Here is a 27,161-nt window from a genome sequence, read left to right as displayed (position 1 = left end):
CTGACACCAACCTGCCAAAGCATCAGAGTTGACAGTTAACTATGCGACAATCAGAAAAAAGTCGGCCCGGTGTGTAATTTAATCATTTATTTCTTCCTAATTATGTCTCTGGAATTTAGCATCTTAATGAGAATATTAAACTTCTTTTCATGGCTTCTGTGTCACTCACATTTAAATATTGTTTAATAAGTGGTTAAATAAGTCCCTAAAAATCTATTTACTTTGCTGATCCCAACTTCGTCTCCCTGTTTTGGAGAGAGGTGTTTGAAACCTTGTTAGCACCAAAGAAACAAATAGTTTGGGACCCCTGGCACCAAAGCAGCCCCCATGCTGGGACTGCAACTAAGCCTTTAGGAGTACTGAACAATAAATTAGGCGTTGGAGTCAAAAAGACCTATGTTTGGGTCTCAGCTCACAACTTACTAGCTATGTCACCTTGGGTTCATTATCTCTGAGTCTCAGGCTCCTCGACCACAAAGTGAGGTTAATTACGGTACCTACTACACAGGGTAGTTGTGTTTAGGACAGTCTCGGTGCTTGGTCTATATGCAGTAACGGTTATATTGCCTTTCTTGTGAATATGGGCTATGTACAAAGCACAAGCCTTCACAAGAATCATGTTAGACCTGGGAAGGCTTTTTTTGATCATCTGGCTCAATCTCAGCATTTTATAGATGGGGACGGTGGGTAGAGGGTGAGATCCAGAGAGAACACAGAACCAATGAGAGGCAGAGCCTAACTTGGTTTCTGGGGTTAGCCCAGGGTTTCCTCTACCACATTAGTCTTCCCCACCTGCAAGTATTTGGTTCTTGACTTTCAAGGTCTTTCGACTAGAAAGGACTATGCACATAGTTCCAAATGTTATCATTTGAAAATTAAAAATGGCAAATTCCATACTATAAAAAATGCAGAGTCAACAAAAAAAGTGATAGAGGTCATTACTTCATTATTTCAGAATATTTACTGCGGAAAGAATTAAGTGTGTTAAAAATAATGTGACAGAATATCTACCCACATAACAGAGTACTAAGATGAGGTGGCTAAAGAGAAGTGATATAAATATCACTTAAAGATGTGCTTTGTGCTTTCCCCCCACTCCCCTACACTCCAAAAAGAAAAGGCGCAAACTACACCCCCCATGTCAATCCAACTTCTCGGTTTCTCAGCAAGAAAAACAACGGGTTTTCCAAGTCTTCACGCTAATTCTAGAATGCAACGAAACCAGATGGATTACGATGGGGTACGGCTGACAGGCAGGATAATGCCAGCGACAGAAAGGACACAAAATCATCAGTTAAACAAAGGGACACAAAACAAAGTAGATAAACTGTCTGTTATTTTAAATCGATAGTTTTATTACAATACACACTGACACACAGTTAGAGAAGGAATGTCCTGACATTTTCTGAGCATTTCACGGAAAGCAAAACGTAACCATCCAGGCAGTCGAGTCATCCACATCTTTTCCAAATTCAAAGCAAAAGCCTTTATATTTGATAACTCAGGAAAGCAAGGTTCTCTGATTCTCCTCTACAAAACTTCAGTGTCAGAAAATAGTTACTGTGAGGTGGGCTGAGAAGGGAAGGGTTTCTCTCCTCCTTGCTGTCCCAGTTCCTGCCTCTTGATCTTCCCCTTTGACTTTCTAGATGACTTTTTATGATACTGCAGATGATAGTGTGTTCAGGGGCCAAATGGGGTCTACTTATTAGGCTGGCTATTGTACTTCACTGTAATTGACAGGAAAGAACAAATCAAGAAAATTAAGTCCTGGAAAATGCACAAAGGCAAGGAAAAATATCTGGGTGTATTAAACATGAGATGCTCTTTTCACATAACTCATTTAAAAGGTTACAATTACCATAAACATTTAACTCCATTAAAGATCACTGGCAAAAACTAGCTCTTACATCTGCAAAAGGGCTCTGCATTTATACAGGCTCGGAAGAAAGCAGCATACCATGTGAGACGAGTCACTAATCCTGGTGAAGCAGGCATCAGGCTGTTTGGAGTTGCATAGGTGTTTTTTCAGATCCACTTTGTATAAGACACTATGGAACCCTGACCAATTTCCACCTTTCAGCCGTCATCGTGGCATTCAGGTGTTTTAATCCCTTTAGTGCCCAAACTCACAAAAGCGCTCGAGGACTGAAATACTAAGATGACATTCTGGATACATTCACTACACGTTACATAACTTGGAAAGAACAAAGGAAAAAGCCCAAGCATGACTCTTGTATTTCATATAGAAAAGCACTGCAGGAGAAAACTTTGTTAAAAAACATTAAAACTCAGGTGAATATAAATACATTTTTGGTTAATCTGTGCTATATCATATAGAAATCCTGTCAGATATTCAGTCTGCTGGGTAACTCATTTGCATTTTTCATGTCTGACTGTATTAGTAGGAAGCATATACACGGATGCATATACCGACATATATATATGCATATACACAGATAAAATTCAGATCATGAAAATTTGTTTTAAATACACATACTTAAAACCTGTACGTCTAAAAATAAATACATTAGCCTCTAATAGGCTAATTCTCAGAGTTCCTTCACAAACTAGTCAGAACACGGCTTCTCAACAATGGCGGATGACCAATTAGCTGCTCTTTAAATCCATTATCTATCAGTAAATGTTTTAAAATTCAGATGTATGACAGAAATAGCATCCCTAGCACAGAACATAGATAGAATTCTGGCTTTGAAAATAAATGTGTTGGCTTCCTTGATGTTTAGTTCCTACAGATGTCTACTCTTTGCCTCTGCATTTATCTAGCAGTGGGAGAGCATTTTCTAGTGACAGCATTCTAGGCCATTGGCATTACCTTCTAATCAAAGGAGTCAGCTGGCATTTCCTTTGTGCCGTTTCGTTCAAGGGAACTAACACAACATCGCTTGTGTTTGATATCACTCCCATAATCACAGTGAGTTGTGTGTTTTAATGTAATTTACAACGTGCCGATACCACTGAGGTAAAGCAGAAGTAGCCCTGGCTTTTTAAAAGAAAAAAAAAAAGAGTCTCCCAGGAGAACACCACACAAGAGGGACCTGGTAGTGTAGGTCTAAGTTCTACGAAGTAACTCAAAGCCATTGCCAGAATGGACACATTGGATATCTGGTATTTTAGTTCAAAGAGCAGAAACATGAAAATACTCAATATACTTCCTTTAGAAAGGATGCAACTCACAAAAACGGGGCTTTACTTTTTTACGTTTACATCTCAAAAAAAAAAAAACTTAAAATGATATAAGCCAGACCAAGTTGTTTAATATAGTACAATACTTAACAACCTTGTCATTTGTTTTTGAATACAAGAATCTCAGAAATGTAGGAAATCCATGATAAATGATAGCAAGAATGTTTAATGCCATTGCCTAGATTTTTTCGAATGGAAAATTTACCATAGTTGAAATACAACTTCTAAAAAATACAGTGTTTTATGCGCTGACAGTTTCAGATTACTAACTTTATAAATTAAAGGTGAAAGTTATCCATATACAAACAAGGCCTCTTTTTCATTGATTTCAATCTCGATTAAACCTTTGGATATTTCAATCTTCAGATTCACAAGGTAAGGCTGAGTTTATCAGATATAAATAAAATGTTTAAAGTCCACGATGTATTGTAGCACTGAGGAAACAAACGCATCAAATATTTACAGGCTGGCTACAATACTTTTCTTTTAAAAAAAAAAATTCAAATGTGTATCAACATCAAACCACACTCTTTTCCCAATTCCTCTGGCTGCAAAAACGGGGCAACAGCATTTTTTCTCACTCATTTTTCCTCTCAATCCTGAAGTCAGAGGCAGGTCTTAGGTCAAAGGGCGAGGTCTTTTGGGAGGTGGTGGAGGCATGAGCTCTGTGTCAGGGTCCAGATGATGCTTTCGCTTCTGTCCTGGAGAAGCTGCCGCACATCTGTCGATGAACTCAAACAGCATCTCCTTGGTGACAGGGTTGGAGATGCTGTTGCACACAGCTGTGGACAAAGGGAGACACGTGTCTCACGTGAGGGTTAACTAAGGCAGCTGACTCACCACAGCGAGACGCGAAAGGGGAAAGGTTTTCATCCCAATATGCTAAACACTTTCACTTCACCGACTGCGGTGACATGCTTCACACATTAAACGATTCTCCGCGCGCCCCTGCCCCCAAAACGGGTGCTTTTCTGGTGGCTACTCTTCCTTGTACTGTTAATTTTAAACCCAAACTTCAAGTATTTGAATTACAACCACACCTTCACTGTGGTTTCCCACCTCTCCAAAACCGTTTTATAGGATTTTAACGCACCCCAGCGCATCTCGCTACCGTCTATACTCAACCAAAAGCTCTATAGGAAACGCGCGCTAGCACCCTTCAGCCTCATCCGTCAGAAGGGCCTCCACGCTGTCATGACAGCACCAGCCACCATTTCCACCGAACAGGGAGGTTCCACCGCAGCTGGCAGACCGTACTATTTTATTTTAATAACTCGCTTGAGGTAAGTAAGGTGTTATAACAAAATTATGAATAAATACAGCATCTTTTCTTATGTGATCACAATTTACCACCAGTCCTTTGAATTGAATTCATACTTAGTTTGGGGGGAAAAAAAGGACACTGGCTTAATTATTCCTATTTTCCAAATTAACTCATCTTGTCTGAACACAGATGCTAGTTCCAACAGAACCCTAATGTACAATAGTAACTTTCATAAACTGCAAAACTGAAACTGGCAATTTCTGTCTTTTCTCATAAGCTTCTCATATAATCAGCATCATCACTGACTGAGCAGTCTAAAAGCACACAATTCTATTAACGTTTAATCTTGGTTTTTATCTTATTTTTTTCAGCTTCACTAAAAATGCAATCCGGAGCAAAAACTGCTACTAGTTTACCTTATAAACTTAATTAATTTGTGTGGTTTGCCATGACAGAAACTTCCTATTCTGAATTCCTATTTCTATCGTACCCGAAGAACTCTTGGAGGGATCGCATAGGACGTTGTAGGAGGGTGTTTTAATGGTTTTCATTTACTTTGTTCTCCATTGTTTGTAAAGCTATTTTAGGAGCTGGAAATTACATTTTCCCCCTGCTAATTTTGTCTTTTACCATCTGGCAAACAATGGTTTTTATAGGTCTGAATAGATCTGAAATTATCATGGCTGTTGTTGTTGTTGTTCAACAAATTCAACCTGTATCCAGCCCATTACCCTGCCCTTTACACTTCTCTTTTGGGCGCCTGGGCACAAGCCCACAGGCCTAGAGATGGGAACCTAGAAGCCAGCTGGAGCCGACGGTCACAGCCCCTTCCCAGCCAGCAAGGACAGGGGTCCGAAGGACCTACGCCCCATCAAGCAGAACGCCAAAGACGGCACATTTTGATTCTAAAACCTTAACGCATGCGCGCGCGCTCTCTCTTTTTTAATGTAACAAACATCGATAGGTCGTCATACTCACCCATGGCAGTGTTGTACGCGTTAGGAAAACTTTTGTCTGTTCTCTGTCTCATGAAGACCCAGCTGTTATTCTCAAATTTGCATTCTATAATTTTGTTGTCATACTGTTTTAGCTCTTTTGTCACCTGTTTTAAAAGAGAATTGAGGAAAATATTTAAATAATTTGAAAGGCTTTTTGCTTCCACTATGTGACAGACACATCAGGGAATGCCAAAAACACCTCAGTAACTCTTCACGCAGAGCCTTTTGTCATCTGAAGTGTCTAATCAAGCCGAAGGATACGGTGTGCACTCCCTCGTACACATGCTCATTAATCCGACATTTTATAAATAGTCATGAAAACTGCTGTCAATATATAGCAATTAAAAGAGGCTAAGCAGAAACCAGCCACTTCTGGGCCAAATGCAAATATGTTACCATAGGGACCGATGCTTTCAATATTTCTGCGTCCCTATGGCTTACAGAAATTGACGGTGCTGCGTAGGTCCGTCGGCTCTCAGAAGGGTCTCACCGTCTGAATTCCTGTGTCAAAACCTAAGAAGCTCCCTTTACCAGTTGAAAGAAAAAGTTACACACAAAAAGTAAACATTAGGATCAGATTCAGGTAACGCGCATCCTGAATATTTTGCTTTGCAAGAAGTAACAACTAACCTAAACTCTAATCTTCAGGTTAGTCACCCTTCCGTCTCCAGACTACTATGAGCGCTTTATACGTCTGGTGGGTTCGGCTACTTCACGTCAGCTGATTGACTATGAATTACAACTCACTCTGTCAAAGCTAACAAGTAGCCATGGTAACCATAAAACCTTCTAAAAGATATTTCATCAGGCTGTGAGGATAGTTTTCATAAATAGGAACCTAAGCTTATCTTTGCAGTTTTCAAATCAAATGCCAGTCATGGTAATATTTTAATTCTGTCCTCATCGTTCCCAGCTAGCACATTTCCTCACAATACGGGAGATTGCAATCATTTAAACTTCATTAGCATTATTTGAAATGCTCTCATTTTTCTACCCGCGGATTCAGTACCACCTAGGAATATGAAGGGAAGCAAATTTCTAAAAGATGCTTTCAATTCACAGATTAGGCAGTGCATGTCTTCATAAAAACTATAAAATTGCATTCCTTTTCCCTTAATAAGTATTACACTTGATTGGATTATTTGCATTTTCGACAAATCCAACAGGACCAATAAATATATTTAGTGGCTCTGGAACACACCTGCCCAAAAAACGGATGTTCCACTTAGTAAACAGGCTAAAATTGTTCTCAAATATTCATTATTCTGATCTCAATCCCCCCCCCTTTCTCCCTAAGGATCCACCTCCTTTTACTTTGGATACATTATCTATAGCCAAGTATTAGACAACTCATTCAGCTAGAGAACCATATTTATCACATGTAGGGTCTAACAGAGGTAAGTGTCTAAACCTTTCAGAGCCTCCATTTTATAATTTCTAAAATGGGCAAAGGAGTTCCGAATTTATTGGGACACTGGAAGAATAATAAATGAAAGTACCTGGCACATATTGGCCAACCAGTAAAATTCTTAATTAAATATAAAATTAGGAAATAACATACTGCTTTCAAAAGCAAAAAACACTTCACAAGTAAATTCACTAAAGAAACCAGGATGACATGGAAAGGTATGCTTTGAAAACAGGTGTCAAGAAAACTGTATCATATGTACTACACAGGACAGGCTGATGTCAATAATGTGCAGCTGGTACTTCCACTGACCAGCAACTGTAGTCAGTCTTTATCATAGAGCTCATCATTCTTGCGTTCCTGGTTTCAGAAGTGCTAGAAATTATGTGCTGCTCAATCTGACTACAGCAATTAAGCAGCATTATTAAGTATCTGTGTATCTATTTGGGCATGCATTAATAACAAATGGGAGACAGTTTTCTGAAAAATGCAGGCACTTGCCACTATACTAACCTAAATGTATGTCCACGTTCAAGAACAATTCACTGTTCTTCACTGATCACATCAGTTATATCCCAAGACAGACACACTGCAAGGTACTCATCATTTGGTTCAATAGTAAAACATACTTAACTGACAGAAATAATACTTCTCACATGTGCACAAACTAAAGACAGTTGTCACTAATGGTCAGATTAAGAGAATGAGTGGCATATAGAGGAGGAGTTTAATTTTAGTACCCAAATTCTAATTTTACGACAATAACCATCCTCAGCCAATTACGTATTATTATCTACTAAAACAAGACCCTGTTAGGCCTTCTATAATCAACTGTTACTCTAGTTTGAGCTAATAAGAGCTTGAAAGTAATAAGAATAAAATATTTAGGGGCGCCTGGGTGGCTCAGTTGTTAAGCATCTGTCTTCAGCTCAGGGCGTGATCCCAGGGTCCTGGGATCGAGCCCCGCTCACTGGGCTCCCTGCTCCGCTGGGAGCCTGCTTCTTCCTCTCCCACTCCCCCTTGCTTGTGTTCCCTCTCTCGCTGGCTGTCTCTCTCTGTCAAATAAATAAATAAAATCTTTAAAGAAAAAAAGAAAATATTTATAAATCAGGATTTCATATCTGTACTAATAATTATATTGAATTTATGAATTTTACTGTTTTTTTTTAAAGAGCAATATACAAGGTATTTTATATTGGAAAATATTTTGTTCATGTATCCATCCTGTTGAGTACCACACTTTTTATACCATTTGAATCTACCAATAAAATGAGGTTAAGAGACTGGATCAAGCATCTCTGGAGGTTTGTTTTTGTTTTTTTAAAGAGAGGGAGAGAGAGAGAGACAAAGAGAAGGGGGTGGGGAGGGGCAGAGGGAGAGAGAGAATCTTAAGCAGGCTCCACACCCAGCTCAGAGCCTGACGTGGGCTCGATCTCACCACCCTGAGAGCATGCCCTGAGCCAAAACCAACTGAGCCACTCAGGTGCTCCTAATATCTCTGGAGATTTTAAATTAGCAGCTCAACAATAATACCTGCAACAAAGAGCCCACAGTAGAGTCAGGTACAATCACAGGTGCTCTACTCTGCTCTATTCTTATGCAATACTTTTTGTAACTTAAGTGCTAGGCAGACACCTGCAGTACCAAGTCACAAAAGGCAAACCATCACTGTTGGCTGAACTGACCTATACCGAGCAAGCAAAGTTGCATTTCCATTTCTAGTGCTGGGATGAAACTCTAAAACCTACTGTCCCTGTTTTGGGAGAGCTGTTTTGCTATAAAGAGCTCATCTTGAGGCCCTGGGTGGCTTAGTCGGTTAAGTATCTGATTCTTGCTTTCGGCTCAAGTCATGACCTCAGGGTCTTGACAGCAAGCCCTGTGTTGGCCTCTGCACTCAGCAGGGCATCTGCTTGTCCCTCTCTCTCTGCTTCTCTTCCCACTTGTGCTCTCCCTCTCTCTTAAATAAATAAATAAATAAATAAATAAATAAAATCCTTCTTTTATAGAGACTGCACAAAGGCTTAAGGGGAGGGGGATTTCTCTGAATTAATTTGCTGTGGAGACACTTTAAAATAACAAATATCCTTAGACTGAGAAAGCCATCAGTGAGTTGTAGTGCTTCTATTTTTAACTTTTAATTTTGACATAGTTTTAGATTTACAGAAAAGCTGTGCATAGATGGTATAGAGAGTTCTAGTATTCCTGTCACCTAGCTTCCCTAATGTTTACATTTTACAGATCATGGTACACTTATCAACTCAAAGAAATTCACATTGGTACAACAATTCACTGAACTGCAGACTAGTCACACTTCAGTTTTTCCACTAACATCTTTATCTGTTCCAGGATCCCACCCAGGAAACCACACTGCATTTAGTCATCATGTCTCCTTAGTTTCCTCTGATCTGTGACAGTTCCTCAGACCGTCCTTGACACTTCTGAAGAGTACTAGTCAGATATTTGTAGAATGTTCCTCAAGTTGGAATTTTCTGATGTTTTCTCATGATTAGACCGAGGTTATGGATTTGGGGGACAAATGCCAAGAGGTGAAGTGCCTTTCTTGTTGTGTAATATCTGGGGGGAGGGTGATATCAACATGACTTATTACTGGTGATGCCAACCCCGAGCACTCCGTGAAGATGGTATGTGCCACGTTTCACTACTGTGAAGTTACTACTGTTCTCCTCTCCATACTCTGTCGGTTAGTTATGAGTCACTATGAACAAACAGCCTCACTCAAGGATAAGGGAAGTAAGCTCCACTTCCTGGAAGGAAGGGTATCAAAAAAGTTGTGGACATTTATTAAAACCACCACAGATATTACTAAGTTTCTTGAGAGAGATATTTTGAGACTACACAAATACCCTGTTTCTCCTTAAAGTTTTGCTCATTAATTTTAGCATTCATCCGTGAATCTTGCCCACAGCAATTATTCCTGTGGTGTTCTTTTTTTTTTTTTTTTTTTTTTAAAGATTTTTTATTTATTTATCTGACAGAGATAGAGACAGCCAGCGAGAGAGGGAACACAAGCAGGGATAGTGGGAGAGGAAGAAGCAGGCTCATAGCGGAGGAGCCTGACGTGGGGCTCGATCCCATAACGCCGGGATCACGCCCTGAGCCGAAGGCAGACGCTTAACTGCTGTGCCACCCAGGCGCCCCTCCTGTGGTGTTCTAATGGGATTTTCTCTTTTCTCCATCCCTTCTACATTTATTACCTGGACTTTTTCTGTAAGGAACACTTGTCCCACTTCCCTCATTTATTTATTTGCTTACTTAGTATGAATTCGTGGATATTTATTTTATTCTTTGGTTTATAATAAAATACTACTGTCATTTATTTTGTTGGTCAAATTGCTCCAGTTTTGGCACTGGGAATTCTCTCGTGTTGGCTCCCGTGTCCTTTTAATCTGCTTCCATTTTTACTTACTTACTTATTTTCAGCATTTACTTTCTGGCAACTCAAAATACTACTCTCCAGGCTCATCTTTGTATTTTCTCTGCCCAACCCTAGAATCAGCCATGAGGTCCTCTACCAGGATTTTATAAGAACAATATCACTCCTCAACAGTCCAGGCTATTCTAAGTACTGTCACCACCTGTTCAGGTCAGAATTTAAAAGTATTACTGAGGGAAAGTGAGAGAGAACGACAATGAGACTCTAAAGATGAATATATGTTTTACTTAGAAGTTTCCACTCCGTCTTTTGTGAACTGCTCTCTCTGGAGCTAAACTCAGTTGGCTGTTTTTTCTTTTTGAAGTTATAATTCTATTCTTTGATAATTCAAGTTCTACCTCTATAGAGTGACGGAAGGTAAATTTAAAAAACATATCTTAAGGGGCGCCTCGGTGGCTCAGTCATTAAGCGTCTGCCATAGAGCCCCGCATCGGGCTCCCTGCTCCGCTGGGAGCCTGCTTCTTCCTCTCCCACTTCCCCTGCTTGTGTTCCCTCTCTCACTGGCTCTCTCTCTCTCTCTCTGTCAAATAAATAAATAAATAAATAAATAAATAAAATCTTAAAAAAAAAATCTTAAGTAGATGAAACATAAATCTTATTTTAATGTAAATAACTTCAATTTCTAGTACTTAAAAAGGCACTGAAAATAAAATAATAATTCAGAAATAAAATGAAATGGAATTATGACAGTTCTCCTTTGGTGTCAGAACAATACAAATAGCTTAAATCTGAATTATAAGATAAAGACTCTTTTAACAATACTACATTAGAGTAGGGTCTTGAAATATACCTTTTAAAAAAGTGCATCCACTACTGGAGAAAGTAAAACACTTGCCAAGTTACCTTCTTAAAAGGTACACCTACCACTACTATTATGTATAAATAACATACTTCACATTTGCTAGGTTGGAAACAGAGCAGTGGGAAGTCTCTCCCTCATGAATGGTGGGGTCTTCAAGCCCTCCAATCAGGCGTTCAATTAATCGAAGTAGCCAATGAAAAAAGACGGCAGCCAGAACTCTGTCTTATTTATCCTAAAGGTCATTACAGACAAGTCACAACTCCAGGGTATGAAATTCCCACTCAACTACGGATTATTACCCTCCAATAAAGTCAGAGTTAGTCATAGTTCTTACTCAAAATATAACAAATCTTCATATAGAATAACAGACATGCAGAAAAACAATGATATGCTAGCAATGGTTATGGATGGATGGTGGAATTAGGAATGACTTTTACCTGTGCATGCTGTATTTTTCCAAACTTTCTATATTATATGTGCTTAACTTTTAAAATTTTTAATAATGAAAAATTCCTTAAAAAACTATTCCATAAAAGAAAATAAACATCAGTTTGGTTTTCAATGCAGTGGTACAGAAAAATAAGAAGAGACAAACATTTATAGAAAACAAAGTCTTGGAATCAGGTCTTAAGACCACACACAGTTCCCAAACTGTGCAATGAAATATCCCGGTGTGCTGCAAAAAACTCGCAGAGGTACTGTGGGATATTTTAAACTTTTGAGGAAACAGTGTCATGTGCTGGACACCACGCAAACTATTAGTTGGAGGAAGTTCAGTTTCAATATAAGATTCCTTGAGATGACATTATACTTTTGCAAAGCTGAGTTTTGGGTGATTACTATGATAAAAACCAAGGACCACAAAAATCAGTGTGGAACAACAAATGAAGTTGGTGGTGTATAATCTGACGCCAAGGTTTGAGAAGTTATGTAATCCTTAACATGTGGCTAAGTTGTGAAAATCTAGATACTTATTAAATTGTTTGGCTCCATCCCGTCAATCAATGGAGGTGTTAGGTATTTCTTTCGGCTTAGAGATGCTGTGTATGAGGCAAAATTAACCAAGAAAGTTTCATAGCCTTGGCCCTAAGTCCTTCTCATTCATTTCATTCGTTCATCCTTCCCCGGATCCTCCTCTCTAAACCCACATGTAGGCTTGTATCTCGCACTTACTGGAAACCAACCAGAGTAGTGAACGACTTTGCCTGAGGTGTAGAACATAGATCATGGGAGAGAGTGAGAACTTCTATCAAGTTAATCTCATTGGGTTTGATCTAGATCACTAACCTATGTATTCCCATTGATCTCCCATTCTCAGCGGAGTACCCAGTCCTGGGGAGATCCTCAGAGAGGATGTTTACCAAATTCAAGAGAATTGGGAGCTTCAGCTTATCAAACCAGTTTGTACTGTTTGATGGCTGGTTAAGTACAGTACGCTAGGAGTCTCTCCAGCCTTTTCTCTGCCTCTCTCCTCCTTTCTACCTTTTCTTTCTTTCCTCCCAGGCAAAACAAAAGGATTTAGGGCTTTAATATCCTCAGTTTGTCATCTGGATAAACAATGCATTTGTACTCTCTGTTTCTGGGTGCCTAACACGGAGGTGACGCCACTACTAGTCTTTGCCATCACAGTATTAAAAGCAGCACTTCTATATATATGACTGATGAATCACAGACCTGTACCCCTGAAACAAACAATACATTATATGTTAATTAACTGAATTTAAATAAATTAAAAACAAATAAATAAATAAAAGCAGCACTTCTGCTTGTGGCAGTAAAGAACACGTAGAGTAAGTGAGATTTTTCTGTCTGCCCTGCCGTGCCCATTGGTCAAGCAGTATCGAGCATTTCTAGAACTATGTGACTCATTTTATATGAATGAATATTAACGATTTATTCATTGAGCACTTAGTATGTATCAAGCATTATAAATTTGTGACCCACGCACATAACCTCATTTAATTTGCACCGCAATCTTATGGGGTAGGAATTATATTATTGCCCTTCAACAGCTGCGGAGTCTCAAGTTTAGAGTAGTTAAACATCCCATCCAAAGTCACAGACCTAGAAAATGGAGCAGACAAGTCTCAAATTTAGGTCTCCCTGTCCAATGCCACAATGCCATTTCATATCCCACCAGCTATTACAAAGCCTGGCCCTCCATGGACATAAATGTAGAATGAAACAAATAAGGTTATTTTCCTGCTCAGAATATGGCTGAAATTGGGTATAGAAACCTTTTCACATGTAAGTTTAAGAAGTCAGTAATGTGAAAACACAAAGACATTGGACCTACTGTGGTACCAGCCATGCACTGTAGATTCATACTTCCCACCATCTGACAAATGCTATTAAGCAGCCATGTGTCAGGCACAGAACTATAGACTGGTGATACGGACACAGTCCCTGTCCCTTCAAATGTAGAGTCTGGTCAACAGTCAAGTAACAAATTACAAATTAGAAATTATGATACGAGCTATGAAAAAAAAAAAAACAGATACACAATAGAAACTAATGCCGGGCGAAAGATACCTGGTTTTAGGTGGGATAGTCTGAGGAGCTGATATTTAAGTTGAGATTTACAATACGACGAGAAGCCAGTTTGTGGAAAGAAGGAAAGAGAGGGAAAGAAGGAGAAAGAGAGAGAGGGAAACAAATGAGAGCAGGTGGGGGGTAAGGGGAGTCACACACTTCAGGCAGTGATTAACAGTATGTCCAAAGGTCTGAGGTGAAAAAATCAAGATCTTGGCATGCTGAAGGAACTGAAATAAAGAATGCTCTCTACAAGCCTTTAGAGAGGGTTCCACATAAGTCCGACTCATTCCCAAACTCTTCCTCTCATATGGTATACCCTATATATACCCTTTTATATCATATGTATATAGAGAGGGTCCAGCTGCCTACTTGACATCTTTATTTGAAATTCCCATAGACTTCTCAAACCTGACATATTCAAAACTCTATCTTCCCTCAAATGTACTTCTTGATCTCAACATACAGGAGCTCCATTCACCCAGTTCCTCATGACAGAAACCTTGGTGCCCTCCTGATTCCTTTCCCCTCTTACTTCCCCTCATATTTAATTCATTACCAGGGTCTACCAATTCTACCTCCAAAATATATTCTGCACATGTCCATTTGTTCCCTCTCTGTCTCTCAGATTCCTACAACAGGCTCTTCTACTTTTTCCCCAGCCCATTAATTCTTTACAGTGCAGCCAGATTGGTCTCTGAGAAATGCAAATCCAATCAAGTTATTCCCTTGCTTAAAACACAAATAAAAGACATACAGATTGGGAAGGGAGAAATAAGACAGTCTCTATTCACAGAAGACATGATTACTTACATAGAAGAAATCTACAAAGATGCTCCCAGAACTAATACATAACTTTCTCAAGGTTGCAGAATACAAGGTTAATATACTAAAACCAACAGTATTTCTATATATTAGCAATGAACGGTTAGAAGTTTAAAATTAAAACGGTATCATTTATAATAACCTTCAAAAACATCAAATACTTAAGTATGAACTAAAAAAACATATGCAGGATCTGTATGCTGACAATTATAAAACACCAGTAAAAGAAAAAATCAAGGAGGACCTAAACAAATGGAAAGATACATTATGCTCATGAATTGGTAGATTCAATATTGTTAAGAGGTCAGTTCTTCCCAAATGATCTCCAGATTCAACATAATCACAAGCAAAATGCCAACAGAATTTTCTATAGATATCAACAACCTGATCTAAAATTTATATGGAAAGCCAAGGAAATTAGAAGAGCCCAAACAAAAAGAATAATGTTGGAGAATTGACACTGATTTTAAGACTGAGGATAAGCTACAGTAATCAAGACAATGTGGTATTGGTGAGCAGAGAGACACAAAGGTAAGTGGAACAGAAGAGAGTCTAGAACTAGATCCATAATTACAAAGTCAACTGATATTTGACAAAGTTGCAAAGGCAAGGCAATGAAGAAAGGATAGTCTTTCTAAGAAATGATGCTGGAGCAAATTACACACCCCTAGGCAAAATAATGTACCTCAACACAAATATTTCACTTTATATAAAAATTAATTCAAAATGGGAAATATACCTAAACATGAGACCTAAAACTATAAAATTTCTTAAAGAAAAAACAGAAGAAAATCTTTGTGACAAAGGGTTAGGCAAAATTTCTTAGAAATACCACCAAAAACATGATACATAAAAAAAAAAGTTGATACATTTTAAAATTTATGCTCTGTTATAAATATTGCTAAGTGAATGAAAAAGCAAGACACAGATTAGAATAAAATATTTGCAAATCACATATCTGACAAAGGATTTGTAACCAGAATACATAAAGAACTCTTAAAACTCAATAATAAAACACAAGTTAAAAATGGGCAAACACAGGGCACCTGGGTGGCTCAGTTGGCTAAGCATCCAACTCTTTTTTTAAAATTTTTTTATTTATTTATTTGAGAGAGAGAGAGAGAAAGCGAGCGAGTGAGCGAGAGAGAGAATGCGCAAGCAGGGGAGCGGGGAAGGGGCAGAGGCAGAGGGAGAAGCAGGTTTCCCACTGAACAGGGAGCCCGACTTGGGGACTCAATCCCAGACCCTGGGATCATGACCTGAGCCAAAGGCAGACGCCTAACCAACTGAGCCACCCAGGCGCCCCTAAGCATCCAACACTTGATTTCAGCTCAGGTCACAATCTCAGGGTCCTGAGACTGAGCCCCGCATCGGAGTCCATGCTGAGCATGGAACCTGCCTGAGATTTTCTCTCTACCTCTCCCTCTCCCTCTGCCTCCCCCTACCCCATGCACACGCTCACTCTAAAATAGATAGATAGATAGATAGATAGATAGATAGATAGATAGATAGATAGATTAAAATGGGCAAAAGCCTGAACAGTTACTTCACCAAGAAGATACATGGATGGCAGATAAGCACATGAAAATATATCCAAGACATCAGTAGTCATTAGGAAAACATAATTTAAAATCACAATGAGATACCACTATACACCTGATTAGAATGTCTAAAATAAATAAAATTTACAAATATGAACAATATCAAATGCTGACAAAAATGTAAAGCAACTGATATATCATTTTTGCTGGCCAAAATGGTATAACCACTTTAGGAGACAGTCTGGTAGTTTTTTATCAAGTAAAAAATACACTTACCACAAGAACCAGCAATCCCACTCCCAGGTGTTTACTCAAGAGAAATGAAAATATACGTTCACAGAAAAACCTGAATACAAATGTTTACAGGGGTTTTATTCATAATCATCCCAAACTGGAAACAACTCAAATGCTCTTCAACCACTGAAGAGATAAACAAATTTTAGTATAGCCATAAAAAGGAATCCTCTTCAGCAATGAGGACTATTGCTAAAACCAGTAACGCAGAGGAATTTCACAGGCAGTGTGCTAAGTTAAAGCAGCTGTGGAGTATGTGACTCCATATACATGACACCCTGGAAAAGGCAGGATTATAGGAACAGAAAACAGATCAGTGGTCGCAGAGTTTGAGAGCGGGAGGAGTGACGGATTACACAGGGATGTCCTGCAGGATTGTGGGGGGAGGTGATGGAACTGTGCTATCAGTACTCCTCCCTTATTTGTAGAGGATATGTCTTAAGACCCCCAGCAGATGCCTGAAAATGTGGTACTGAACCCTACTATGTTTTTTCCTATAGATGTACATCTATGATAAAGTTAAATTTTAAAATTAGGCAGAGTAAGAAATTAACAACAGTAATTAATAATAAAAAAACAATTATAGCAATATGCTCTAATAAAAGTTATGTGAATGTGGTCTCTCCCTCTCTCTCAAAATATCTTATTGTTCTGTACTCACCCTCCTTCCTGTGATGAAGAAAGATGATAAAATGCTTACATGAGATGCAGTGAGGTGAATGACATAGGCATTGTGACTTAGCGTTAGGCTACTATTGACCTTCTGATGATGCATTAGGTCAGAAGGAAGATCATCTGCTTCCTGACCATTGCTGATTGTGCAGGTAACTTAAAACCACAAAAAGCAAAACTGCAGATAAGGGAGGACTACTGTATCTTGATTCCAGTTGTGGGTCTACACCAGTATGCATTTGTCTAAACTCACAGAATTATACACCAAAGGAGTGAACTTAGTGTATGTTAAATTTTAAAAGGTGAATTAAAACAAAAAAGAAACAAGAACGATATCAATTTTTTAAAAAGTAAATCCAATCACATCATCCTTTGTCGATGGCTTCCCATTACGAAGTACTAAATGATACAGTCCTTGCTTATCCTTCTAGCTTGTATGAATTGTCTCAGAGCACCCTACACCTTTCCTTTAGAATATTTATCATTACCTGTAAATATAATATTTTGTTGATTATCTATTTAATATCTGTCGACCAGAATGGTTAATAATTATTGAATACTTACTAGGTGTGCAATACTGTTCTAAGGGCTTTACATGGATTAATTTATTTAATCCTCTAACAACCCTGGGGAGTATTTCCATTTTTCCAGATAGAGAAACAGAGGCACAGAAGGGTTAAGTAATTTGATCTCATAGCTAGTAAATGACAGAGAAAGGTACTGTATCCTTACTAAGTTTTCTTTTTCTTTTTTTTTAAGATTTTATTTATTTATTTGACAGAGAGAGAAACAGCCAGTGAGAGGGAACACAGGCAGAGGGAGTGGGAGAGGAAGAAGCAGGCTCCCAGCAGAGGAGCCTGATGTGGGGCTCGATCTCAGGACCCTGGGATCACGCCCTGAGCCGAAGGCAGACGCTCAACGACTAAGCCACCCAGGCGCCCCGTGTATCCTTACTAAGTTTTCTAACACAGTATCTAATTTAATCTGTGTAAATATCTAATAAGACTTGTAGAAACTGAAGCCCAGGGAATTTAAGTAATTTGCATAAGGATACAGAGCTCATTTGTTTTGGTATCAAAATTCAAATTCTAGGTCTTTGTGAGTCAAAACCATGGGCCCTCCTTATCTTTAAGAATCTAGGCTCTAGGTTGAAAATGTACTAAAGGAGGCAAAAACAGATTCCTCTTGTGGACAAGTTTACTTCTTGTGTAATAAACTATAATTTAAGTAACTATTTCCAAGGATTACATTCCACTTGGGAGTCTGGGGGTGAGAGACAAAGTGATATGAGACAGACGAAGGCATAACATATTGGCTTGAACCAAGCACAATGTGTAACAAGTTTCTTTTCCTTTACTTTCTCCAAATGCACACCATTCTGACCCGCATCATTTCTGCTGTTTGCTATTCTAGTTGCAGCACAAACCACAAATCATAGCAAATTGCAGAATTTCTCAATCATTAAGGATTTACAATAGGTTAATTTTAAAATGGACTACATTTCACAGCTGCAAAGCTTTTGTCTGATTTCTAGACCAAATGAGAAGCCATTAGTGGATTGAAGACCTTTCTGTGGGCACGACTAGCAAAAAGAAAAGGGCATGTGGACAAAACACGCAGCTCTGCCACGTAAGGTGAGGTAATGGCTTACTAAGTAGAGGGCCAAACCTGGTGACACAATGCATTGCTCCCTGTCTGTTTAGTTACCAAGCATGACAAGGATTAGAAGCAGATCATGGATTCAGTGCATGCGTGGGGTAATAAAAACAATACCCAACCAAGGAAAGCTTTAAAATCTACCATTTTAGAGAGAAGGCTAAAGCAACATGCATGTCTAACACTGTTTGTTTCTTCCTCAACAGTTATAAGTCTGAAGAAAGACTTACCTGGTTTGCTCATTTTTAAAGATGTCTGTCCCATAGTCAATGCAACTGTCAGACTGAATCTGATAAATGGTCAAGGGGCAGAGGGAGAGGGAGAGGAAGAGAAGGACTCTTAAGCAGGCTCCATGCCCAGCGTGGAGCCCGACATGGGGGTTGATCTCAAGACCCTGAGATCATGACTTGAGCTGAAATCAAGAGTCCGATGCTTAACCGACCAAGCCACCAAGGTGCCCCTATTTCACATCCATTTTAAACCCAACTATTCAACAATGCTCTTCTTGTAGTGTAGAGACCTCAAGAGAACTGTCTTCCACATCGATCAACGTGGCATATGGCAATAAGCCAAAATGCTATGAGAAATGAACATTTCCTTTCTGCTCTACCTTCCATTTAGAACGCCAACAAAAATGCTGAAGTTCTTCCCTTATCATCTTTTAGACTACATGCTTTCTTTTAAAAGGACTCAATTTGTTCTAGCAGTACTAATGGGGACCAAAGCCCGCAGGCCCACACACCTCTGAATCATTAGCATAGGCACACGCAGTGCCTCAGTGTAGTGAGAATGCTCTTGTGATAACCAGGACCCATCTGAACCGACAAAGCTTTCCAGGATTCCTTTCTTACAAGATCTACCTCAGGTCAATGCATACTCCACTGAGATAGTCTGACCGCAGTACCTGTAACCTGCCTTTGCTATGTCCGCTCAGCCATTTAGAGTCATTCTTTTACTCCTTGCCATGCACGTTGCATTCTGTTTTTACAAATGCTTTCTCAGCAGCTATGTTTCTTCTTTGGGAAAGAAATCCTGGAGGTCCTGACAAAGGTATTACACAAATACAGAGTGATAGTAACACCGCTTAGAATCCGAGGGTTCTATTTTTTGTTTCAATGTACCCTGTGAGGGATATTCACAATAGATTTATTTAAATCTGCCTCATCAGCTTCATGGACTGGGCAATCAAAAACTACTCAGAAGATGCTGGAAGTGAGAAAATGATTACAATAAATTATCTGCATCGAGTGTCACACTCCCTAAAAACCTTCCTCAAAAAAAAATTTTTTTGCCCCAAAACATACCACAATCCCCTTCCATAAAATCCAATACTTTGGGGCTAATAGGAACTTAAGATCATCAAATCAAATACTTTAATTCTAAAATATTCAAACTAAAATGTCCCCCCATTATTTCTATTAACTAGTATATCTTTATGTGTGTGAACATTCATGCATTGAGGAGGTATAAAACCAGGAGGAAAGAGAAAATTCATTATCTTCATAACTGGTACACAAAACTTACTTAATGTTTTCACCTAAGATACTTATTTTCTTCAGAACTATTTACTTTTAAAATTATTGACTGAGATTTTTCCTTCATAGGGAAGGGAAGGGGAGGGGAGGGAACTAACATTTATTAAATAACTGCTTGTAGCCAGCACCGTACAAGGCTCCTTATATACATTATTATCCTTCTATAATAATGAAGACATTAAGGATCAGAGTATTTAATTCTTTCAAGGTTGTGTTTGGATCTGAGCTTTCTACCACAGTAGAAAGTAGAGATACCACAGTTTATCTCTTAGTAGTATCAAGGAAATTCAATATACAAGAGGAAAGGAAAATTTCGTTATTGTTCACTCCTAATCAAGAAATTACTAAATAGTTAGAATGGCCAAAATTAACAAGGCAGGGAACAACAAACGTTGGTGAGGATGTGGAGAAAGGGGAACCCTCTTACATTGTTGGTGGGAATGCAAGCTGATACAGCCACTCTGGAAAACAATATGGAGGCTCCTCAAGATGTTAAAAACAGAACCACCCTACGACCCAGCAATTGCACTACTGGGTATTTACCCCAAAGATACAGTTGTAGTGGAAAGAAGGGGCACATGCACCCTAATGTTCACAGCAGCAATATCCACAATAGCCAAACCATGGAAGGAGCTGAGATTCCTTCAACAGACGAATGGATAAAGATGTGGTTCACATATACAATGGAATATTACTCAGCCATCAGTGAAATAAGTCAAGCAGAGAAAGACAATTACCATTTCATCAATATATGGAATACAAGGAACAGGGCAGAGGACCATAGGGGAAGGGAGGGAAACCTGAATGGGAAGAAATCAGAGAGAGATACAAACCATGAGACTCTAGACTCTGGGAAACAAACTGAGGGTTGTGGAAAGGGAGGTGGGTGGGGGGATGGGGTAACTGGGTGATGGGCATGAAGAGGGCACGTGATGTGATGAGCACTGGGTGTTATACGCAACTAATGAATCACTGAACACTACATCAAAAACTAATGATGTACTATATATTGGCTAACTGAACTTAAAAAAAAAATAAAACAAAAACAACAATAAAAAGAAATTACTAAATAGCTAAACCAAGGAGCTAATGGAGTATCCTTTGCAGTCACCACAAACTAAAGGAGACACATGAGCTCTAGTAGGAGGTCATGTTAAGTTTCATGTAACAATCTTCTAAAATAGAAATAAACTCAGGCTGCATGTGAGAAAAACAGATAAAAACCCCACCAACCTCAAGTGCCATGGGTTAGCTAATACCAGTCTGGAGAAAAGAGGTCTGGAAAGAAGTCAGGAGGAAGAGAAATCTCAAAAGTAGGGAGGGAAAAGATGTGGAAAGGAGACAAAGAAGTTCTAACTGTCCTAAGCCAGGTCTGTGAAATGAAGATAAAGTGCTTTTCAGCTGAGTAATACACAACAAAGAAAGATTTCAGTGATGATTAGAGCTATTTAAATTTCTAGTAGGTTTCAGTGATTTAAAACAGCTTTTTCTGTCCTGGCAACTGGTGTATCTGCTTTTATTTTCAAACTGGGGGTTGGGGGGGAGCGATCACTGCAAAGAATTATGCACGTACACAAAACGCACAAAGTACTGGCTATTATCTAAAGAGTCAGAAGTACTGCATTGCCCATCTTTGAGAGAACAGAATCGTCACAGTTCACAACTCTTGAAGATTACATGTGGAACCAGATTAAATTTCTCATTTAGTTCCCCCATTCTCCCACCCCCCTCTATCCCCTTAGGTTTTTGTTCTAATCCTGTTCTGGTGAGGATAATGGGAACGTCTCCTAGTGGGAATAAAGAACAAGAATCAAAACTACATGGGCAGAGAAAACCCTACATCTTTGGACATTCACCACTCAACTGCTCTTCTCAGGCCTTCAGAGAGTCTATTCTGAATAAAGTAGCTGTGATTATCTATTATTTTCTGGGCGATAGCACTAAGCTACTCGGAATTAAGTCTGAAGAAAATAAGGTCAGTGGCTTCTCACCTTTCTTCTGAAAGGTAGCACAGTCTTGATGCTGAGTCAAAATAATGTATCCAGTCATACATGCTTGGCAGGAATGCTTGTAAATCACCAGTACTTTTATGGGATATCCCCACACTAGCGTGCCTCCCTCTAACGTTGCCTAAGTCAGCTCGATGCCATGACTATCAGAAATCACCATCTGAGTCTCTGAAGAGCGATCGTCCTACCAATGCCATGCCGTACCCCTCTGCCAACTTTTAGGCCAGTATACCTGCAACCCTGAGCCCCCATGGCTTCCACTGTGGTGGACTGTTCCACCAGGAGCATGAGGGTCTGCTCTAGCCAAATGACAGTGCAGGAAGGACGTGTGTTTGGGGGGTTTATTCAAAATTGGAGAACACTATGGAAAACTAACAAACTGAGAACACATCATCTGCTTTGTTTGCCAGCTGCCAGCTGTCACAGAAGACACAGTGATCACCTCCTAGTACTGTGCTGTGCCCAAAGGCTCCAAATTATCACCGCTTTAACTGTCTTGCCACCACACTTCAGATGTTACCACTATCATTTCCATTTTTGCTTTTGGAATATTCCAGGAACAACAGTCCTTCAAATCCTACCATCTAATTGGTGCTAAATTTACATATAGTTATGCATCCCCACTTTGATGTTAAATGGATATTCTAGTCCTTTTCTGTCCTTAGGACAGGGAAGGGGGATAAGTCCCTGCTTTAACTACTGCACAGCCTGGAGTTTCACTAGCAGATAAATGCCGTGTAGACCACTCCAGGGCCTGCTGGTGGCAGAGCAAACAGCTTAATAACCCAAAACTAATCATGAAACATGAACTCCGAGTTTAAAAGGTTGGCAATGGTTTGGCAAGTTAGGGGAAGTGGCAGAGTGAACATTTGGGACTTAAAAAAAAAAAAAATCTGACATGATAACAGGAAAAGTAGCTCATTCTTAGTTATATTTATTTTTGCTGGTTTTGTTTTTTTAAGCAACCTTTTTTTCTTAAATAACTTTTTAGAAATCAAAACCTAACAGAGAGAACAATTATGTTAATGCCAGGAAATCTGTTTGCTTTGTTAAATTGAGCTTCAAAAGCACTTCACTTGAACATACATTTGTGATCACAAGTAATGCCTATTCTTATATCCATTTAAAAAGCTTACTTTATTACAGCTTATTATAAATGTGAGCCTGAAATGCAGCACCATGGCTGCTCAATTTCCAGGCCACAATTTTATGATAATGGTATGAAATGTATTCATGTGTCAACAGAACTGTCTGACAATGCCCCAAATGGGGTTGTTAGCCGCTCTCTCTGATGGCCACACAGTTCTGCACTCTATAGCTTTAAGAAACTGCTCCAAGCAGAGAGCCCTTTGAGAATTTTAACTTCGTTTGGAACATGTACTATTTTGTCCTGCTTAGCTCAGTTTAATTGCTACTATCTCAAAATATAGGCAAGCTCCTACAAGAACACTGACCCTAAGTAACCAAACATATGAATGGGATAAACTGGTTCTGTTACTTTATTTTATGGTTGGGTTTCCTTTTAAGGCAGCTTCCACCCAGCAGAGGGAATGAGACTGGAGAATTCCTCTGAACTTGACGTTCGCTCTTGCGTGCGGTAGTAAAAAAGTACCTGGGAGATACAGTCTGTCAGCCTGGCATCTCACAAAGGAGTAAGGGAACACTTATAATATACACAGACCCAATAACTGAAAATGGACGGTAGGTCTAGAGGTGCTCACCCCTCTCAAGTACTGGTTTCCCTGCAGCACTCGGACCCTCCTCACTTTCGTGACAAGTAGCGCACATAACTGTCTAGGGCAGGGCCTGAGAGCTCAAGCAACTTTTTCTTGATTCAGCATTTTTTAAGGCTCCATTATGCAGGTGCCAGGCCAAGTGCTTTTATGCTCATTATTTCATTCACAGGATCTAGCTGCATGCAGTGGACCATCTGCTTTATAAAGGAAGTGACAAGCATGTCCTGTCAGGAACCAGAATCACGGGGTAGGGAGCCATATATAGTCTTTTGCTTCACGTTTTTGTGTTTACTCTTAAGACTACGTCTCTAAATTGATAAAGCTGTGCAAATGCTCAATCAATTTTAAGACAATTCACTTTTTACACCCAACTGCCTTACAGAGAGTAGTAAGTCTAGAATCTTGGTTGGAAGGGAGCATTAAGAGCTCACCCAGGCCAGCTCTCTTTTCTGATTAAACCATGAGGTTCACAGAAAGCCTACACTTTGTCCAAAGCGTACATCTCTTTAGGAGCAGAGTTAGAACGTGGGTCCAGACTTCTGGCATCTCAGTCCAGCGCACTGATCCTGGGATGTATAAGACAGCCCTTAACAAGCGAAAGGGATAATTTTGCAGGCCCAATTTTTACTTGCAGTCATACAATCTTCACCGCAGAGGGAAAAAATGTTTGACTTAGTTCATCTAAGGTGAGAAGAACAGTTTATATTCCAACCTACTATCACACACACACACACACACACACACACACACACACACACACTATCAGACATTTATATCCTTATCTGGTGCACCTTTGCTATTTTCCCTTCTATTTTATATCATTAAAACAAAAACAAAATTGGTTGAGATCCACTAAACTGCTTTCAAGACCAACCTCCAAAGTCAGAAAAAAAACCTCACAGAGTATAGAGAATAATGCATCAATTTAACTATCAAGGAAGGGGGGGCATATTTCACCTTTTCTAGTCTTGAATTATATGCAAAATGGAGGTGGACAACCCTCAGGACAGGAATCTTTCTGCTCAGGATGCTAAGCTAGACCTTATCCCATGGCTCCTCTCCACCCTCCACATGTCATCTCCTTCCGCAGAGTGACTGCACTGTGAAGACGCTGCCTGGGCCAGGCACAGACTCTCACCCGTCTCTTCCAGAGTCCTGCTCACATAACATGCTGGCAAAAAAGAGCTGATGCTTAACTTTAACAATTTCAGATGACAGAGAAAACTACAGAATTAAGCCTATTTTGTCAGGTCCTGAAATACCATGTGATGTATTCTTTTATAGCCTAACTTCTTCCTTCTGCATATATTCTGCACCCCCTGCTTAGATGGTAAGCTCTTTGAGCAAATAAAACAAGAGCCCTTGTTTTTTGTTCATTGCCAGATCCCACTGAACACATAATGGGTGCACAGTAAATATGTGTTTTAAAAAAAAAAACTTGATGAGTATTATACAAAGAAATTATAGAAACGACATCAGATGTTAAAACATTCCAGCCACTATGAAATGATTTTCATCCTCTGGACTGAGCTGGTTCTCTTCTTGATCCAGGCATGTGTACTTACTCTTCCCTCGGACTTGCACATCATCCTCTCTTCCCCTCTGGCTAGCCACTTCTCTTTTACCAGGATCACTTTCTTTGGGAAACCCTGATTTTTGTGCTTCACTGATATACTTACAGTACCCTATTCTTACCTTACTTAGACAGCCTACTGAATTCTCTACATCTCCAACTTGACAATGAGCTCAATCAGGATGGAACTTTAATACAGTATCTAACACATAGTATGTGTTCAGTTAAAATTTTTGCATGCATACATGCATGAAAAGTTATGTACTTCTGACCTGAAAACAAAACCAAAGCAAAATAGAATAAGCCCACCTTAATGACCTAGTTATATAGGTAATTACATGGATCAACCATAGCTTTCTGAGTAGAAATCCTTTTAAACCATGCTGTCACATGAAATTTGTCTTCTACTTTGTGGATGTTGGTATGGTTCCTACTGAAAAAGGAAACAGGATGCTAAGCTATTAGGGAGATCTGAACGGGGGAAAAGAGGGAGGAGTAAGTAAGCAAACTATCAACCGTGCATTTTTATGTCAGACGGGAAACAAACATACAAAATAGCTAAAGCATCCTATTCACTATAAACCAAGAATTTTCTACTTCCTAAAATATGAAAGATGATACATCCACCCTGTATTTATCAATACTGCTCACAGTAGTAGGAAAAAAGATAAAGTTATCAAGTGGCCAATGGGAGAAGCACAAGATAATACATACTGTAAACATGTAAATTTTAAATAAGTAATTCATTTACATAGCTTTACTGATAAGAACTCAAATTTTACAAACATAAACTCTTCAGATCGAAAATGTCTTTATGAGCATTAACCCTTCACCTTCTTATGAGCTAGTTTTGCAAGAGTCTAATTTTAAACAGTGACTTAGGACCCATGTAAACAAGGATGAATTCAAAATAGGTTTCTACCTTCCTGCTGCTATTCTAAAATGAGCCTTTATTTCCTTCTTAAAATAATTTCCCATATATTTTCCACAGTAAAAATATTTAAACATATCTCCATCAAGACTTTCTACCAAATCTACAGATATAAGGATCAGCAAATTGTCTCAAGAAATACGACTTGCCAAATTAGTTCAAAGTGGCCGTGGTAACAATATTCAGACTACACAAAGCTGAAAGGCTACAGACTGAGAAAAGACGTATGACAAGCCACTAAAAGTCTGTCCTGAGAGTACAAAGGCTGGCTTCAAGTCTCTAATAATTTATCACTTGATTAATGATCCAATAGATGATTTAATGAGTAGCCTATTAATAAGATCTAAATTTGAATTTGAAAGTTCTTTAGAATATCCATTAGGAAAAGTAATATAATGAAAGAATTCTGGAGGAGGTATTTTTGCAAAAGAAAATTACAGAAAATAAAATATAACTTGGAAAAAACATAAAAGATGAAGTACTAGTAAATATTTAATATGTGAGGGAAAATGGAAAAGCTGTAATCACCGTGGAGAAAGAGATGACAGTAGACAGATTGTCCGAAAGAGATTTAAAATGAGACATTCCATTATATTTATATATTATTGTTATTAATAGTTCTCACTCCTTTTAACAGAAAGAAAGTCATATTATTATAGCAGGAGGTACTTTTGGAGGAAAGACTCTTGAAAGAAGAAAAATATCCTACTGCTGGATGGAGAAAACG

The 27,161-nt window shown here is 39.0% G+C and overlaps 1 protein-coding gene across 3 annotated transcripts in view; it reads right to left on the bottom strand.

Moving 5' to 3' along the window:
- Positions 1-1,337: 1,337 nt before the first annotated feature.
- The window catches only part of RNGTT (RNA guanylyltransferase and 5'-phosphatase), a 316,627-nt gene continuing 290,803 nt past the window's right edge, over positions 1,338-27,161 (bottom strand). For all 3 annotated transcript variants that reach the window (XM_057311201.1, XM_026511830.4, XM_057311200.1), the window contains 2 exons: positions 5,447-5,570; positions 1,338-3,986 (listed from right to left, as the gene is read on the bottom strand). In XM_057311201.1, the coding sequence (XP_057167184.1) occupies positions 3,823-3,986; positions 5,447-5,570 (288 nt within the window). In that variant the 3' untranslated portion in view covers positions 1,338-3,822. The remainder of the gene's footprint in view (positions 3,987-5,446; positions 5,571-27,161) is intronic.

The sequence above is a fragment of the Ursus arctos genome, unplaced genomic scaffold, assembly GCF_023065955.2.
Source record: "Ursus arctos isolate Adak ecotype North America unplaced genomic scaffold, UrsArc2.0 scaffold_13, whole genome shotgun sequence".
Classification (NCBI taxonomy): domain Eukaryota; kingdom Metazoa; phylum Chordata; class Mammalia; order Carnivora; family Ursidae; genus Ursus; species Ursus arctos.
This window is presented reverse-complemented; position numbering and strand designations above follow the sequence as displayed.